General features: G+C 37.0%; 1 protein-coding gene across 1 annotated transcript in view; it reads right to left on the bottom strand.

Annotated features, from left to right (window-relative positions):
• Positions 1–3,949, bottom strand: part of EPB41L2 (erythrocyte membrane protein band 4.1-like 2) — a 76,917-nt gene extending 72,968 nt beyond the window's left edge. Inside the window, exons 1-2 of the mRNA XM_009880161.1 lie at positions 3,479–3,949; positions 1,914–2,123 (exon numbers count right to left, since the gene is read on the bottom strand). Coding sequence (XP_009878463.1) covers positions 1,914–2,123; positions 3,479–3,949 — 681 coding nt within the window. The remainder of the gene's footprint in view (positions 1–1,913; positions 2,124–3,478) is intronic.
• Positions 3,950–20,422: the final 16,473 nt, after the last annotated feature.

Below are 20,422 nucleotides of genomic sequence, written 5' to 3' on the forward strand. Positions count from 1 at the left end.
CATAAGACTTGTCCTCCAGACCCCTCACCAGCTTTGTGGCCCTTCTCTGGACATGCTCCAACACCTCAATGTCCTTCTTGTAGTGAGGGGCCCAAAACTGAACACAGTACTCAAGGCAGGGCCTCACCAGTGCTGAGTACAGGAGGACGATCACTTCCCTAGTCCTGCTCACCACACTATTCCTGATACAGGCCAGGATGCCGTTGGCCTTCTTGGCCACCTGGGCACACTGCTGGCTCATATTCAGTCACCTGTCCACCAATACCCTCAGGTCCTTTTCTACCGGGCAGCTTTCTAGCCACTCTTCCCCAAGCCTGCAGCACTGCATGGGGTTGTTGTGACTCAAGTGCAGGATCCGGCACTTGGCCTTGTTGAACCTCATACCATTGGCCTCAGCCCATTGGCCCAGCCTGTCCAGATCCCTCCGTCGAGCCATGCTACCCTTAAGCAGATCCAACAACGATATGCCAGACCACAACAGGTGGTAAGTGCTAACTCTCCAACATAACAGAGCTTCAATTCACCAAGACTTGGTATGGGAAGAAGGGTTACTATGCTAGCACATTAGATCACTCCTTGCAAAATGTCAAGATGATAGTGTCAACTGGTGATCAGTGCAATGTTTCTGGGGGCAGTTTGCATATAGGCACTGTGACTGTCACATTATCAGTCAATTTCATGGATTTACAGCTATGCCATTGGTTTTATTTGTTTAATTGCATGTTAATACCATTCATGCTATCGTCAGTTTTGAATCGATGGAGTATGTGCACCATACTCCAGTTCAAATAAATAAGCTTATTTCTGGGGTATCCATCAAGTCAGCATGAAATAGGGAGTTTCTAGTTACAACAATTCCCAACCCGTCAGAAAGCATGCCTGAAGTCATGCAGTTTATGATAGTCGCTGTTGCATCTTCTACTGGCAAAAGTGATTACAATTGAACTTTCTAAAAGAGAACAGCCTCTCACACCTTTGTACTGAAGTGACTGGTATCTTTTGGGAAGCAGTACTAGCCTGAAGTAATCTGCTGATAATGTCTACTTACTACCTTACTCACACAAAAATTCTCATAATAGATCAAACCAAACATTACTTCACTGAAATAAGATTTGAGGTACAACTTTTTTCCTCCTTTCATGTAATTACATGTTTCATAATTTAATCTTGATCTAAAATATTAAAACTACGATTTGACTTGGAGCTTGGACACTGTGGTCAGACTGAAAGAGCATGTGCGTGTATATATCTTTTATATATATTCAAAAGTTATTAAACCCCTAAAAACTAAGAAGCTATTTTCCATTTAGCTCACAATCCCTACTTCAGTTAGCAATCTTAAGTCAGATTTAACAGACAAATATACGCATTATCTAACCCAGCGATTTACAGTTGTAAACAAGTAATCCATGCAGCCATGAAAATTTGGAAGTAGAACATAACTTTAAATACAAACATGTATTTTATACCTGTAAAAGAATTTTTTTTTGAAGCAAACATTTTTAAACTTTAGTTCTCCAGCTGAGAAAACTTAAAAAAAAAAAAATAAATACACTAATGAACTCAAGACAACTTTATTAGTCCATGTGACACTACCTTCAGGAAAACCTTAATCTTTTGCAAAGAAATCAAGTTTGAGCTGCCAGACTATTGCCATTGAAAGGATTTGTATATTGCATTTTATCTTAAGCGTACCTCAGAGTGCATTTTTAAGGATAAACTGATAAGGTCTTAGAGATGGAGTTTTAAAATGAAATGTTAACTGGCCCTGAATGATAGTGATGTGAAAGTAACATTATAATGAGCTCAGAAGATATACAAAAATGTATTTGTTAAACTCTCAGTGCAATGAAAGCAAATTTTCTTTTTCCCTATAGAAAAAGAGCTCTCTATATAGAGATTTGATGCCTTACCTCTAGGTCACAGCTGTATTCCACGCCGTCCAGAAGCATCACTTTACACTGCACATTTTTACTTTTCTTGGGAGACTTCTGTGGAATGTTTTCTGTTTTAATTTCAGCTGTCTGCACTTCCTTTGTTTCCCTTTTTTCTTTTTCTTCTTGTTTTTCTTCTTTTTCCTCTGCAACTTTCTCTACTTCCATTTCTTTACCATCTTTGGCAGGCTATATAAAATACAGTTAAACAATGATTGAAACTCAGGAAGGTGGATATTTTTAACTTGTTCATTTCCTTTATAAGCTACTAATAAATAAGACTTCAAGCTTTCATTAAAGTTATGCATGTACTGGAAGCACAATAACCAGTGTAAGCATTAAGGTCTTCCTTTGGGGACCAGATATTACTCTCAAACCAGAGCAGATACCTTCCTCCCCACCCCCTTTCCTTGAAATGAGATTTGTTTCTTTTTTTGTTGTAAAATGTTTTATTGGCTTTTTTTCCCCTAACAAAAACAAATTTAACAAGAAGCTCCAGGAATTATGCAAAACTAAAACTCAGTGTTTATTAAAGTCAAGATATGCAGAATCACAGAATGGCTGACATCCAAAGGGACCTCTTGAGATCTTCTAGTCCAATGCCCCTAGGGCCCCTCTATCCAGGGCCATATCCCAGCTGGGTTTTGAATATCTTCACAGATGGAGACTCTACAATCTCTCTGGGCAAGCTGTTCCTGTGTTTGACCCACCATCACAGCATAAAAGATTTTTTTTTGTGATTTGAGATGGAATTTCATGTTTTTAATTTGTGCACATTGCCTTTTGTCATTTAATTGTATACCACTGTGAAGAGTCTGGGACCTTTTCATTCCCTCCCTTCGGGTATTTATATGCATTGATAAGACTCCCCTTGACTCTTCTCCAAGCTGAACAGTACCAGCTCTCTCAGCCCCCCCTCATATGAAAGATTCTCTATGACGTTAATCATCTTTGCCACCCCAGAATGTGAGGTTTGAGCATTAAGAACTGACATGCAACTTTTCAAAAAGCAAGACTCTAGAGCACTGCAGTTTGGCTGGGAACTCAGCACCAACCTCCCAGAATGAATCACTAAGGACAGTGATGACAAGCATGGTTTCTAGGTAAAGGATAACAAAAAATGAGATTATAAGGACTCAGAGATAATCCATTTGTTATTTGTTGTGGTTAAGTCACTAAGGAGGTATTCCTGTGATCCAGTGGCTTCAGAGACAAAGCTGACTTAAGAAGCTTCTCCCCTTATCCTTGCTTATTTCTACCACAATGATACTATTCAATGTTCCTTTGAGCTATGCCAAAGTGTGAGGTTACACTAAATTTAGACATCTAGAACAAATGAAGTAAAAAACAGTCTGCCACAGAGCAGGAACCTTTAAAACCAGCTATGGTACTCATAACTATATCAACCCAACCGTGCAAAAGGCCAGTTAGCTGTTATTTTTCCACTGATATGATCCTAACAAAGCCTCACGCGAATTACGTAAATCATGAATCAGGTCTCATTAAAATTACTCCACAGCATCCACTAGCCTTTCCACACGTACCTGTGTTTCAGCACTACTAACAGAGCGCTTTTCTTCCTTGTCATCTGCTTTAGCATTATGCTGATTTTCAGCCGCTGCTTCTTCTAAGCTCTTTTTTGGCTGAGCCACCTCCTCTGGTGTCTGGCATTCACTTTCTTCAACTACTTGTTCTTCCCCTGTGGTCTTTTTCTTGGTCTCATCTTTGGGCTCTGCCAACGTGTAGGATTTTTGTTTCTTAAGCCAGGGGGGAAGGAAACGAGAAATACCCTTGCTTTCAGTTGAAGCTTTTTCCTTCTTCTGGCTACTTGGACTACTTTGGCTAGTTGGTGCTGGGACAGAGGAAGAATCTTGAGCTTCTTCAGAGGATGTTTCTCTGGACTTTTGATTTACCGCAGTCTCTGATGCTTCTTCAGGCTTGTCCTTGGCTTTGTCTGGTCCCAGCTGCTCAGAATCTTTCTTTACTTCAGTCTCTGAGCCAACTTCAGTTGTCATTGTCAAAACTTGTTAACTAAAAACAGCAACAATAAAAACAGTTTTGTTATGCAGCATTGATATTTTTACTGACTCTTACATTATTTGCATTAATATGCAGTAATAATCTACAAGAGTTTCTAAATTAAACTTACCGGGGTTAAAGAAATACTCTTCAAATTCTCAGCTCACAAGTAAAACCAGTATGCTAAAACTTAGTGCTCTGAAGACAAAGATTTTCAAAAATACTACTCTAGAGAGATAGATCCACCAATAGTTTCCTTGTCCTTGATAAAAATGTGAGTGTAGTCACTGATATGCCTTTATTTTATTATAAGCTACTCCTAATGTTATTGGCCAAGATTATTTCACGAGTAACTTCAGTTATCTTTCTACTGGACTCCCTGGCTGACCCAGAAGCTCAAATTTCAGAAAAGCATTCACCTCTAGTTAAACTGGTAGATACCCCCCCCCCCCCTACTACTCAGTGACACTTATCAATATAACACAAGCTTTTTATAGAAAGTCTTTTTAAATCAAGAAAGACTGCATGCTTCTAGTTGCTCCTTTTTACATTAAGAAAAGCAATTCTTGCCTTAAAGAGACTCAGTTAAAATACCTATACTCTTAGACCTTATTAACTCTTCCATCCTCCTTATCACCCACACCTTTTCAGCAAAGAAGCAACCAGTAGGCTTACAGTTGACAGTACCAGAAGCAGACATTGATTTTAGATGGGAAGTCATGCTTTAGTATTTAAGTTTTAGTTTATAGTCAGATCTGTTGCATTTAAAGTTAAGGCTGTATTTTCACAATTCCCTTATCTTAGTCCATGGAGAACCAGTGGTGGGGATGGAGGAAAATGAAAGAGCAAGCTTAGCAAAGAATAGGAAAAAAGGATGGTGAGCACGATACTGAGTTAAAAAAAATTAGAAATTATAAGTCAGTGATACTGTTGAAATTACTAATAATGTTAGGAAGTGTACTTTTTTTTTTTTAAAAAAAAAAAGTATGATTGGGTTCTTAATCATGAGTTTATACCAACCAAAATAAAATCATATATAACTCTTATACTCTCACCACTTCTGCACACTCTTCCTTAGTGAAATTAAAAAGAAATCATAGTACTATAATAACAGGATATGTGATAATAATCTTTAATCTTAACATTATTTGCTATTTCTTGAAAAAATATTAACTAGAATAAACAAAATTTATTAGCTGTGTGGCACTGGATTTTGCTGCTCTACTTTGAAAATGTAATATAACTAATTTTACCAATTTATTGAAGTGAGCCAACAAAAATAAGCACACCAGGGTCCAACAAACAAAGTTTAAAATGGTTAGATCCCATAAGAAGTCACTGATACTTATTTACAACCTTCTTCAAAAAATTAGTTTTAAACCGATGGTCTGTTTGTCTGGCCTGAAGGTTAGCAGGTTAGTTACAATCACATTTATGACTAAAACATTGGGCACTCTCCATTAAAAGTGATTGCCATCAATGCCTGCCATTAGAGCTAGAAGGTTATTAGTTCAGGACTCCTGCTGAACACAATAGCTGCTGCCCCCACCCCTGCCCAAAAAAAGCGTCAAGGAGAAGGTAATTAGTTCAGGCTTGATGCAGTTAACTTGCACAACACTTCAAACTGCACTTGAAGCTAACTGGAAACTAGTTTAGATCACAAGGCAGCAGCAACACGTTGCCTCTATGTTTCCAAAGTACATTCATAAGTAGTCAGAAAAAGTTAAACTAAGCCATTCCCAAGGACAAAAAGAAGGAAAAAAAAAAAAAAAGTCCAAATATACATGAGAAGTCCTTCTGGCAAAAAAGATGGACAATATAGAGCCAAAGGAAACAAACTTCACAGTTATCTCAGTAGTAAGTTTAGACATCAGAGCCTTGAATCATCTACAGGCAAATTCATATTAAGCAAGCATCTTGACACCAGAAGGAACTGCATGTTGTGAGTGTTTCTTTACTCATTACTTTATACTTCACAGTCTAAACCAAAACATTCACCAATGGGGAAATTAAAATAAAAGTTAGTATCTTTACTGCTATACTAGAGACTTCTGAATACATTTCAAGCTTAAATATTACAGTTATGTAGCTATTTCCTTCACTTTTCATAACCCTTCAAGTTTGAATACTGTTAATAAAGTTTGTTGTGATAGAGTATTAATATTTATGTAAGTATAATTTATCTCAGAGGTAATAGGCCTCTGAAAGGCAGGTTTCCATTTGACTAGCTGTTGAGATTAAAAAATTTGCTATTTCAAGCTACCTATTACTATGCTAGTTTTAAAGCTGCTACTAGGCAAATTACATTTTGCTATCACCTTCACATTTTACACAGAATTGCTGTGGTTCTTTCCTAATGGTAGGCATCAATCTCAATAATAATACTACTACTAATAGTGTAAAAGTTTATTATTAAAATGAACAATATATAGAAAACCAAAATCAACATTCCTTGAGAGAAAAATCCACAAGCTTCTGCTGATCAGAGAATAGCGACCCACTCTGTTTAACAAAGTCAAGTTTCATTATTAACAGAGATGCAAGTGACTTTTTTCTCATGCATCTGTAAGAAAGAACCAATTTCTCCTCAGAAAGTAGCTAAAAAAAATTCTAGAGAACTTGATAAACAAATCTTCAAAAAGCCTACAGGAAAAAAAAAAATCACAATATTTCCTACATGTGTTTCTGACTTTTCAAAATATGCAGAAATGCATGAAATACATATACACACTAACAGAAGTTAATTATATACCATTCTTCAAATTAAGATCATATTTTGCTTACACAGTCAAAGAGGAGGGATCTCCAGAAAATTCCTTAGAACCGAGCAAAATAAATCACCCTGTAAACAGGTTCCTATGATACCATTCTAAGAATAAAAGGAACTGAGGACACCAAGTTATGCATTTTAACTCATTAGACAGGACAGCAGTGAGCACTGAGCAAACTCACTCAGTGTGAAACAAGAAAGGTTCACGATCTCTAAGTGCCCAGGTTTTTCCTAACTGAAGTTATATTTAAAAGGAGAACTTAGCTTTATACTGCAAAAGCAAGGGAAACTTGTTACAGTCCCTGTCTGAATAGGTCTGTCCACATTCATTTAATGCCTTCATTTGATGCCCACAGCTGCAGGTGATTTCTTTCATGAGCTCAATTTCCCATAAGCTTGTAACTTCAATGCTTTTCCCGGGAAAAAAATGAGAGGAAAAACCTACAAAACAAAACACACCTCTTTTTGCTAAGCCTGCACATTTCTTTATACTCCCAGCACTCTGAGTGATTTGTTCGAGATAGATAAATGAACAAGGGTACTGACCACGACAGTAAGGGACAGTCTTCCTAAAATATCTATCTTCTCTAGCACATGAGCTCGATACATTTTTTTTCTAGTTTCATTTCGGCACAAGAATTAGGCATCCCTTGAGAAACAGCAAATCAGGTCTATCTGCTCTTCCCTGTACTCCCTTCCCATGTACTCACTATTTCAATGCTCTGTCAGATCCTCCAGTTTTGTAGTTCACAAGAAAAACAGATGTAGTATGGGACAAATCAGACTTCTGCTATCAGAGTCTACTGTTGCAGGTTCTGAAGTCTCTGATGTTACCTTCACTACAGTCAAGCAGATCAAGAAACCAGATTATCTAGAAACGGCTTTTTCCTGATCTGAGAGGGAAGACCTTACAAGATCCCATCCAGCCCTGTGTCTTAACGATGTGTCAGAAAGTAAATGGAAATAAGAAGCAAACAGCATTTGTGTCAGAAGTGATATCACAAGAAATAAACCAAATTAGGTTGAAAATTTACAGTTCTAAAGTGTAGCTGCATCTTTTCTTCCCCTCTTGTCTCCAGGGAAGCATTGTAAACTCTCATTTGCTCTTACTACATAGCATAAGCACACTAAGTATTTTTACCTCTTTAATTTTTTTAAGCTCTGTAACAGCTGCAGCAGGATAGGGTTCTCCTTATCTCACCTCTTTGGTACTGCAAGGCCAGGTTGGATGGAGCTTTGAGCAACCTAGTCTAGTGGAAGGTGTCCCTGCCCATGGCAGGGGGGTTGGAACTAGATGACCTTTACAGTCCCTTCCAACTCTAACCATTCTATGATTCTATGAGTCTATGATTAAATCCATGTTTCATTTTGAAAGAATGAGAGTAAGAATCTTGCAGCAAGAGTGGACAACAGAGAAGGAACCTTAGGGGGATGCTCAAATGGAAGAATTATCAAGGTCCAAGCAAAGAGGAAAAAAAGTCCTTACAGATTTTGCAACTGGCACTAAAACCATGCAAATTAAATATCCTTATATTTTGTAATCCTCCTGAAAACTTGGCTCATGCAGATTGAATGTCTACCCAAAATGCAAGGACCAAAGTGGGAGTGGTAGGGCAAAAAGTATTGGAAACAACCTCATGAATTCTGAAGAGGAATTAAGTTTGTTAAAGCAGGTCCCACTTTTATGGGGAGCAGATGTGCTGCCCTAATCTTAACTCTACCAAATTCCCCAAGCAAGGGTGCCGGCCAGGAAGCAAGTGAAGTCAACAACTCTCCCATCTTTGTTCATCCCCTCTTTTCCCTTTTTATTTTGCTGAGGAGAAACTAATGCTGGCCAGAGCTGACATCTGAAAGCAGGGCAGAAGACTATATTCTTTCCTTACACACTTTCCTCTCAAATATACAGATTTGTCAGTTGGTTGATACCTTTCTTCCAGTTCCTAGTATAAATTCTTGAAACATAGTTGTCTGACCAGAAGGATTTCTGCCACCATAGACAAACCAGAAACAGAAGACATACCAAGTACAACATGAAGTTTAATATTAAAAAATTAATAAGAAAAAATCATCCTGCTTCTACTGAAATAAATTACAGCTCAGTGCACTAAAAGCCAACATGCAAGTTGTGCAAATTTCTGGATCACCATATGATTAATAATTCCTTTTAAAGATCGTTATCTTCATAAAAATTAACTAATTATACACTTGCACCTCCAAATATTAACACTTACATGGGGTACACATAAAAGAACACCAAGAGAGCAAAGAATGTCTGAAAAATATATATGAAAACCTGAAACAAGATCATGTGTACTTCCACTACTTATTTGGGAGGTTTTTTGTTTCGTTTTAAAGAAAGTGTTTTATTTCTTGTCGTATTACTGATTTGAAGCACAGAAGACTGCTCACCATTTCACAGTTGGTTAGGACAGGTCATTTAAGAGCAATATGCTTGCTGGTTTCAATACATAAAATTTGTTGACATAAAAGCCATGAAGACGTAAAATCCTAGCTGAAACAGTCATTCAAATTTTACAGAGTGCAAAAGGGTCTGGTTTAACCAGTAGACAATACTGAGGTACTTGTTACCACCCCCAGATGATTTTTCAGAAGCATAAATCAATTGTTTCCTGTAGAGTACAACAATTTACACTTCGAATCAGGCTGAATGTACTGACCAAAATGCTTCCTTTTACATTTCTGGTAATTTTTAAAACTTGTATTGTATCATCAGTATGTAAACAAGAAAACTCATGGCATCACATGGTTCTATGCAGCACACCACTGTGCTGTATCATTTTGCTGAAGGTGCCAATATAACCTGCATGCATTCTATTAACAAACAAAGCAAAAGATAAATTCAATCTCACCTTTTAGTAATTATTTAGGTGGATTACTATAGTTGCAAAGATATGGAGCTCTCTGAATGCAAAGAAATAAATTAACAACTGAAGAATACAGTTTTCAACTTTGACATCCTTAAGAAAGCAAAAACATCCCTGAAAATGTCTTAGTTGCATCAATCTGCAACATTTACATTGTATGGCTTACATAAAATATTGATCCGCAGTCAAGCATCAACTCAAGAAAGCCCCTGTTCTCCCATAGGAAGCTGCATCCTTGTCTGTATTTGTACATGCACAGGACTATATATACATACAAACAGACATACTTTGACTATTGAATTTAATAATTTGGATTAAGTTCACTTTTAAGCACATTCCTGAAAAAATAGATGAGACTAAAGTCAAAGATCAACAGTTTAGCAAACTACTGAACATGTTTAATAAAGTTACAGCAAAGAACTGACAGGAAAATGTTTTGTATGTACAAAATCTAATCACCTATTTTCAAACAATTAAGATGATCTCTAGCAATTGAACCCAAACCTAAGTATTTACACACTGAATGTGACAAGAAGAACTGGTTTTGTTTGTTCCTTTCCTGATGATCACTGTGCACAAAAATCAAGGTTAACCACAGAGGCTGAAGTGACAGACTGCAGACTCTGCTTTTTTGTGGGTCTCAACAGTAGCCACAGGGCAGAAGCCTGTCAGAGTCCATCGGTTTCCCACGCTGTGACAAGACCACCAGAGCTGGGGCCTGAACTGATCTCATGCTGTCACAGCTCTTCTTTGGAGGCTTAGAAAGTAATGCATTGATAAACAGAATACCAAGAACATAATGTCACACATAGCCAAAACCCCCCAAAATTATTTATTTTAAAGCCTCAAAGTTCATGGAAGAGCCTTACGCAACAATCCAAGTGATTAGACAACTAAAGCTGTGTTATGATTCAGATTTTTTCCATTGTGATAGATGTCCTGCTAAAAATATTCATCCCAAACACAAGCCAACCAAAAATCACCCTTTCTCTTTATGATTCTGCCCCAACTGCCTCCTAAACTGAAGCTTACTTGCAAGGAGGTAACCAGGTGAGCAAACTGTCATTGCCAGCCTGTACATTGGTCAGCAGATGGTGCCATAATAGTTCTAAAAATCAGTAGCACATTTCAAAGGTCAAACTTTAAGCAGCAACACTATTCCAATTTCAAGCGTAGTTCCCAAGTTATGACAAATAATTGAATGTCTTCATGTAAGTATTAACATATTTTAATAAAAGTAACTTCAGGGCGAGACAGTGAATTACTATTCTGTGACAATAAAAATTAAAGTTACATATGTACATGAACATGTGTATGTCTAAGTATATACACATATTCACATAGCCTCTAAGCTTATCTCCAAGAGCAGAAATGGCACAAACCGGTGTCTTCCCAAAGGATCCTATACCTATCAAATCCAGTTTCCAGAGAATTCCAGGCACGTCATGGTGGCTAGCATCCCCGGAGTTAATGGCAACTATACTCATAAGCATCGCTTTACCTAGATAGTGAAGTCACTATTCAAAATAACAGGGGTTTTTTTAGCCTTCATGTTTACATCCACACCACCACAGTTGAATATTTGCAAGCATATAATGTTTCCCTCTCAAATACAGTAGCCTACTTGCATTAATATGAAAACATTTTTGTCCTTATATAAATATTGAAATATCATTAAGCCTCTAGAACTAATTTTTGCAGTGCTAGAAAATTACTGCAAATGTGTCATCATTCCTTGCACTACACAGAATACACACGATTCACCAGAAAAACACTGACAAGTCCCTACATAGCATGGTACAAACTTCAAAGATACTTCTGAAAGAACGGCGTAAGACAAGTACTAGTGTAATTCTGCAGAGCACTCTGAAGATAAAAAAAACCCAACCCAATAAATAATGGAGGATATAGACAAAAAATGAAATGATACAGAGAAAGCTATTTCTGTCTAAAATTGCAAAGACAGTGTCTGTAGTCTAGATAGTTTCATTGTGAAAATATTCTATTGTGCTGACATATTACCTCAACTCTTTGTAAAGTCAAAATAGAATCCAGAAACATGACTGCTTTTGAAAATCTTTTTCCCATTAAAACAGCACAACAACATGTATCTATTCCCTACCACTCAAGCGCTCCCAACTTTTCATAAAACACCTGCTGCAGGCCATCTCTGTTTTGTCCGGAGAATAACTTGGTTACTGCAATCCTTATACAACTTCAAATGATTTAAGGATAATTCAGTTGAAAGGAAACAACTCTCCAGAGATGAAAGATAATACTACTAGACAGGAAAACAAGTGAGAATTCTTTAAATGTTTTTTTGTTAAAATTTGTCTCCTGACACTAGGTAGCAGCCTAAAAACAGACAAAATAATGTTAGAAAGTGCTGTTTCCAAAAGTAAATAAAATGCATTGAAAATTGCATTGTTTGTATAATAGCACACATACTGCATGTAAAGCTCATCGTAAAAAAAACAAACCACCAAACACAAAAACTTTCAACAAAATCAGAACATAAATACCTTTACAGTGCTACAATGTAGCCACGCTGCGATGCCCACATCGAAACTTCGAGATTACATTTAAGCAAATACACATCCTGCAGCATTCTCAGTGTTATCTATACCATATCCAGAGACAACATGAATCTTCTCCTTCTGTATTTTCAATCTACAAATACTCTTGATACATCAAAGCAAAAAAAAATAAATCCCAAAGATGAACTTAATTCAAATCAAGAAATCTCTTTGCCAGGTATATACGCATACATATAATCTGTTTATCAAGCTAGTTTTGTGCTGTTCCCTGGCACTGAAAAAATGTTGTAAACTGATGAGAATCCCGAAGTCTTTTTGAAAAGCTGTATTGAAGAGTGACCCCACCCAAGCCCTGACACTGCTAGAGAAGGGCATGCTCAGTGGAAAACCAGGATTTAGTTCCAAATTCATTCCAGCAGCCAAAAAACAAACATGGGTCAAGAGAGTGCTCTGTTTTCCTGTTATCTGTCCAACAAGCTAAGAACATCACAGTTTGAGAAAAGTCTCTGCCCTATCTTTAACATCAACATTGCAAGTTTACAGTGGGTTTTGACTGTTCACATTAAACCCTCATGATAACCACAATTTTAGAGATTAAAACCAGCCGTGAGCAACCATTTGCTCTGAGCAATGTTGTCCCTCCAATCTCCATTCCCTTCCTTCCACCCCATCCCGCCTCACCAAATAGCTGTTCCTATAACAGTGCGACAATTCCACTGAAGCACAGGTAAACATTTCATTTTTTCTAATTCTTATTAAAGAAAGTGTGTGTGTGGGGGGGGGACACGACACGACGACACACGACCTATTTGGATTTTGGATTCTCTTTAAATTATTTAGCTTGTTCTGATTTGGAGGTGATTAATTTCTAGATGCCACAAGAAATTTTTCATTTCCAACTTCCAATTTATAACGTATCATCAAGATTTAAAACAGTTTCTTTTTATACTTACAACATTAAGTTTACTCTTATATGAAGTATGCTTCCAAGGCACTTACAATACCACGGTTAATCAAAGCACTTTGCAAGTCAGGTTGAAAAATAATGTACTAGTACCTGAGATTTTGTTTTTTTCTACAAGCTGAGGCCTCAGTGTAATAAAGCTCCTGGATGCTGGAATCCCAGATGCACATCATTATTTTGACAAGCATCCATTTCCTCTTCAGTGGAAGTCATATAGAGAATTATTACCATCTCACATGTTTAGGAAATGTACAACAGCATGTGAAAGAGGGAAATAACCGCAATACCAGGATTCAAGGTCAGGAAAAAGAAATGCGAAGTGACTAAGCTGTGGTTTTGGTAGAATACCACTCACAGACCCCTACAAGCAGAACACATTTGCAAGTAATTTTCATAAGCAGATAAAACCATTAACTTTATTCCACCACTATGTTCAGGCTTGAATGCCATTCAGATGCAGACACTACTGAGATCACATTCAAAATGCCTATTAGCTTTTTATTTCAGATAATCCAACTTAGGAACAATGGCCAGAAACCAACTAACAAATGCATTAAGACAGTTTGCTCTGTCATTTACAAGCCTAAAGTTCAATAGACAAACGTTGTTTACAAAGCTTCAGGGTGTAAACATAGCCACAGAAGTGCCTTTTTTAGCAGCAACATCAGTTCTGTATTTCAACTTTAAAGTGCACTTTTGGTTTTTTTATATTGTCAAATACAAGCACTATAGAGAGAACAGTTCTCTGGCAAGCCAGTTTAACAATACTGACTGATGTTTGCACATGATTGAGGGAAACAAAAACCTGAAAAAAGCAACATGAAAATTAAAAATTATTTTATATAGGTGACAGGTGTAGAATCTTCTCCTGCTTCTATTTTTTTTTTTTTAATGTCAGTTTTCCTGAAGCAGGATGAAAGATGAAATACAAAAACTGATACTGCCACCACTTTCTATTGATAATAAGTCAGTTTCAAATACTTGGTTAAATGGCATCCCTGGCAATTAATCTTAAACAAGCTTAATCCAAATTCCAAATAAGTGCAATGTTTCAAGCTATATGGGGAAATATTTCTGGATTTCTGCAGGCAAGTTTTAGCTGTCTCTTTGCTGGGTATGTTGCTACCAGCATGCGAATCAACTGTTGAAGGACTTGCAGAAATCTTGACACACATGCAAGTAAACAAATCCAGGCTATTAATTGTATAGTATATTTTATGAAAAATAAACAAATGAAAAAGAATAAAAACGTGGTAATTCACAACTGCTGCTGCAATGAATAAATGCTATTCCATATTCACTGCCAGCTATCCCACATTCCCCAAACCTCAGAGGTTAGCCACCCGGGATGTCTTAAGTGTTTTAATTTTTATATTTGCATCTAGCACAAGCTAGCTGAGTCTTTCATGTGCTACTGGAACAGAAGTATTCCCTTGAAAGATCAGAACCAATTTGCTCAATGGTGTCTTCCCCCCCTGCCCCCCACATAATTATAAAGCACCTAAAATGATATATGTAAAGCAGGACACTGCAACACTGCAAACATTTTCCTAAACTTATGTTTACTCAAATAGAGAAGTATTGAAACTACAGATAATACTGCTTTTCGGGAAAGTATGCATCTACTGCTCCTGTGGGAGCATAACATTGCCAATCCCAAGCAACAAAAAGCAGTGAAGGAGAGATGCCTCTTAGCTGAGCAAATAAAATTGGCAGCCAAAACGTCAACGCTCCCATAGCCTCTTCTGAATGCTGGTATTTGATTAGAAGAGTGAAAATATCAGCAACTTTCTAAAAGTTTCCCACTTTACATGGCAGTGGCTTCACTAACAACATTTCAACCACTGCAACGTCTCTGGGCTAGACAAAGTGAAATGATGCCCTAGAGGTCAGAAACACGTCTAATAATACTAACAGAGGGGAAAAAACAAAAGCAAAAGAGAATTTTATGCTAATAATGCTGGTTTTCTGCCTGGACTTCAGCACTTAACATGTTTGTTAGTCATCTAAGTGATTTAGCTGTTTTGTGCTTTTTGGAAGGACATTCCCAGCATGAAAGATTGTAATATAAAACAGATAACAGGATATGCATGAAAGTCCCAAGGGAGTAACTATTTAAACAAAGTTTTCTTTGGACAGTTAGAGAAAGATGACAGATAAGAAAGACTTAAAAGAATAATTCATTTGTGAACACCAAGAACAGAGTGGGGAGGAGTATTTAGAACTGTCCTGTAGACAAGGAAAAACAGACGGTGACTTGCCAAACCACGACTGCAATGACATTCCCGTATAAATATACATCACAAACTTCTGTTTGCCAAAGCAGCCTCACCCATTGCAGAAAAGCCTTCTAATGACCACATACAATCAGGGATAGTGTGTTATTACAGTAAGCTTTCAGGCCAAATTAAGTAGAGGTTTTACTCTGCCTTCTTGGGTCACATTTTCAGTTCTCATTCTATATAATCAGAGAAGTTTCAAAGCTTTGAAGCAGTCCTAGGCAAACACAAATCCAAGCTGACTGCAATTTATCATCAAATAGTTTTATTACACAAACACATATAGCACAACATTATGAACTCTACACCAAAAAAGATTTATTTGTTTGAATTAAACTCCCAATCTGCATGGGTTTGGGCATTTCTTTGCCTCCTTCTGTGCTCATCAGTTTAGGCGCTGAATGAACAAATGCTTAAAAGCGTATTTACCCTCAAGTGTACTGCTGTTTTCTATGGGTATGCTTCTCTTTCATTTAAACTTATAAACAGACCAAACTAATTTCAAATTTTTCTTGACCATAGTATACTGGTTAACGACTATTCTTTTTTTGCAAGAGCATATTCCTATGTGGAAGCCATAGGAAGCAAAGACTAACAAAAAGAGATTCTGACTCTTGTTTAAATTTACGTCATGTTCTCTCAGAAATCAAGATCACTCGAATAATAGTTCCCAAAGTGAGATGTCAGAGACCAAGAACTGGAGCTCTGGTACAGATAAAGTTTGGGATGTACTACTCAAGAAGCCTGCCTAAACATATGATCCTCAACAAATAAAAGACTGAAAACTTCTAGCACTTAGAAAATGTGTACATCTGTGTCAGGATGGGAGAAATACATCCATATGTTAGCCTTCAGTTTTGGGAAACAGTACAAACGACATGCAAATTAATGTTCAATAAATTCGATAACAAGTATGGATACAGAAACACAGTAAAAGGGAAGTACTGATGCTATAGCTCTTGACTGTCTCTTCCTTTTTTATGAACAAAAAAATTTGGAAAAACAAGCTAACAGCGAAAGAAAGTAAAGACATCACTGGAGAGAAAGTCAGGAGTAAAAAAAAAATGGGGTGGGGGAGGGAAGGAGAAAACAGGAAACAGACGCTGAAGACAAAACAGGAAAAAAGGTCATGATTTGTGTAATAGCCAAAAAACTGCAGTGAGGCCAGAGAGGGGGGCAGGGTGGGAAGACACCAGAATCCCAGTACGGGCTAAATTACGTTGTAGAGGCTAATGGACAGAACAAGATCTCCAAATGTTGGTCCTTCAAGTGCTGGGCCACAGGAAATCCAGCAACTATCATTTCACCCTCATATATAAAATCCTGCCCAGTAGAGTCATTTAATCACTAAAGTATTTTTGAAAGAAAGGGCAAATGCACTTTAGGAAAGAGTAGGAAAAACTGGGAAAGGCAAAACCCTTAAACCTACTACCCTTATGACACAGTTTCTGCAGAAGAATGTCTTTTCAAGAGCCTAAAATCTCTTTCTTGTGCAATCAAATGCCTCACAAGAGGTGATGTTTTTAAGACTTCTCCAGTAGCTTCATTTTTGTAAGTTAATTTTGTGACAAGTTTCAAGACCTGTTCCTCTATTGTAAGATTTAAGCAGAGTGCCCCTTCCTTCGCATTTGTAATTATTTATGTATTTATTCTTAAGCAGTGAATGCTTGCTTTGGATTCTCTTAATGGATTAAGTGAAAAGTGGGACTTCCTGGCAAAACTGGGTTACTGTATCCCCAAATCCCTAAAATAACAGAATTCTGACTAGTTCACTTTTGTTTTTCAGGCATATCTGCACATCCGTAAGTGTTTCAGTTCCATTCAATACCAAGATTTCAGGCACAATATTTCAACAGTTTAACTACATCATCAGCTCACCAGTTCCTACATTGTAAGCTTCTTTCTGGTTTTAAAACACATCATGAATTATATCCCATTTACTTTTTGTTGAAAAGCTCAAACACCTGTCTAAAATACCTATCTGAAGACAAACTGTTTTGTGGTAGTTAATCTATAAAAATATTTCTGATTTTGGCAAAAAATAATTTTACAGATAGAGAAACTTGGGCACTATGAGGAGAAAGTGACACGTAAGATGGGCTCACCAGGACAGTAGTAGAACCAAAACAAAAATAGGTCTCAAGGCCTCCTTTCTTACATAGCGACATCAAGCACTTCTAGATGTTCCGTGTAAGGAGAAAACATCATAGCCTTTCATTTATATTCAGTTGGAGCCCAGAGGTCACTTCTCTCCAAAAATATAAGGGTAACAGTCCACAGGAGAAGATTAGTTTTGCTTAGACAAAAGCAATACTTCCAAACTTCATACAGAAAAGAGAAAGTGGAGACAAGTCTTTTTGATCCATTTACATTATTAGATCCTCTAGGCACGCACAAAAGTTGTATGATATGTACGGAGTGTCAGTACTGGGTTACGTGGGAGTTATGAAAACTACAGAGAGTTACGAAATGAGCTTTTTTGCTTTTAAAATTATAACCTGGAACAGAACTATCCCCAGATCAATTTCCACTGAAATAACTATTATACAAGCTAAAAGTTTGTTCTTGTCAAGTGATGTAACATTTTCCTGTTGAACAATCCAAGTTAATTCATGCTTGTATGACATCACTAAAAATCCAAGGTCAAATCCAAGTCTGGCGGAGACAGACACCACTAACTATACATTCCAATTCAACAGAATTAGAATTCATCAGTTACTCACAAATGAAACAAATTCTCGTGCACAACAGGTGAAGAAAGAATTTTGTGTTGGCAGATTCCTTTTATGAGGTACTGCTGTCATCAAGTGACTCCCTGCAACCTCATTAATCACCATGACCACATTTACACAGAAACAATTCTTGAAGAAAAATGAATAAGCAGTCTTTTTTCTGCATGGAAAAACTGCAGTATTTCTCATGCATTTCTTATGCCAATTAAAACAATGTTTCATTGTCTTCTTTAACAAAGGAGAATGGATTTTATACTGCACATATCTGCAAAATATACTGCAACACTTGAGATAAAAGTTATGAAGATTAAAGTAAGCTTACTGGAAAAGGGAAACAAATGTAGCTTAAGGCATTCCTTTTAAGAGACAGATAAGTACTATAGCATGCTTGGTGTGACTTCCAAATTAGAGTTTCAAATTGTTGAAAAGACAAAATAATTTTTCATCCCACAAAGGTTACATGAATCAAAATATCGTACCATACTTCACATAAAATGTAAAGTATGCTAAGCGATCCAGAAAGATTTCAAAGAAGTTAAGAAGTTATTTATATAATTCTTATTCTGAAAATGTATAACCAGCTTGTGCTACCCCATGCTCAGAGGCATAGATAAGCCTTTTAATTATATATATATATAGCCATACAATAGACATTTAGATGGAAAAGGTGAAAAAAGAGTTATGAAAAAAGAGCACAACATTCCATAATCCTTTAATGGGAAACAGATTCCCTAAAATTCCCAAGGCCGTTCTAAGCTGTGATGTGTGGGCTTCACCATTTCCAACACACAGACACCCTTCTTACTTCACATTAGTTTCATGTGTAAACATCTCTTTCATCCTCTTTTCTTCTCCCTCCCCTCTTGTACCTTCACTTAATCTTATTTGCTTTTTTTAGAATCTTCCTGATTATCAATTAAGTCCTGTGCCTTCCACTCTTAATTCCATCATCATTGCTAGAAAGCCAGGATGCCAAACTGTGTCAAAAGCCTGGCTTACGTCCAGACAGTTTAGCATCTCACTTGAACAAAAAGAACATCAGTGATTCAAGATGCAAACTGGATTTTTCTTTCAAATCATATCCACAGGAGAACAAGCAAAATAAACTGTTCACAAAATTATGTGAGTGCCTTTATTTGCTAACTGATCAAAATCAAAACCAATAAATTCAAATGTAGTACTGAAAAGCTGTTCAACTAATAACAAATTATGCCACAGTCAAATATTTAATATGAATGTAATGGCTTCAGAAATAGAGAATGTATTTCTGCAACTAATTTTTTAAATCAGAACTATACTACTGCCTAGCATCAGGGATTTGTTTCTACCCAAAGCAACTGGAAACCAGTTAAGCAAATGTATCACAAAGATGTATTGGGAAGATGAAACAAAGAGAATTTGGTTCTTCCTTTTCTGTGCATCACAACATGTGTTCCAGTTAGTGTTCTCAATATCCCCAATAATTGGGGAAATGACAGAAATCCTCTTAAAACAAGGAGATAATCAAATCTGAGAATGGTATAAATCACTAGATTTTTCTGCTCTAATCTCCCAAAGTATCTTGTTCTGAAAAACGTGAATTGATTATGTTCTGGATCCATAATCTATGAAGACCTCTGCATTCCCTAACCGAAGGGATTACAGGCATCAAAAACCAACACTAGAGATCTTTTTATTGGGAATCTCTTCCAGAACAGCCCCTCATTAATGGAGATGAAAGTGGAAGGCCTTAATACTTCTGAAAGAATCTGCCTGACAAAAAAACCAAGGCAAAGCCTATCTAGAAGAAAAGGATTGTACGCTCTGTTGACGTTGTCAGTGACCTCCTTTAAACTGTCATGGCTGGGATGAATAGCCTAAGTCACCAATCCATTTTATGACTGCTCAATCTGAGCCAGGGTTTAGGCAGCATGCTGTGCTGCACAGGCTACGTTAATCTGTCTACAAGTTAAGATATGTGGAGAGCTGCAATCTGCTCATGCCCAGAAGACAAAGAATATCCCTCCTCTTTACTCTAGTAGAGGACCGTGCTTATTTAAGGAGCATATTTTCCAATTCAAAGAATTAATATAAAAGTTTTAAGAAAAACATATATTCTGCATTACTGAACCCAGAGCAGGTTCTACTGTTTGCAGACCTCATGCAGAGGTGGTAGAAATATCACATTCTTTTTCTTCTCAGTTTTGACCATGACACTACCTTAAGAAATGGCTCTAACTAATCCCTAGTATATCCTTTAGTAAATGAAAATAAACCCAGCAGGAACAAAAATCAATTACCAAAAGAAAAACTGTAAGAGGGA

This window comes from Charadrius vociferus, unplaced genomic scaffold (genome assembly GCF_000708025.1).
Source record: "Charadrius vociferus isolate BGI_N301 unplaced genomic scaffold, ASM70802v2 scaffold82, whole genome shotgun sequence".
NCBI classification, from domain to species: Eukaryota; Metazoa; Chordata; class Aves; order Charadriiformes; family Charadriidae; genus Charadrius; species Charadrius vociferus.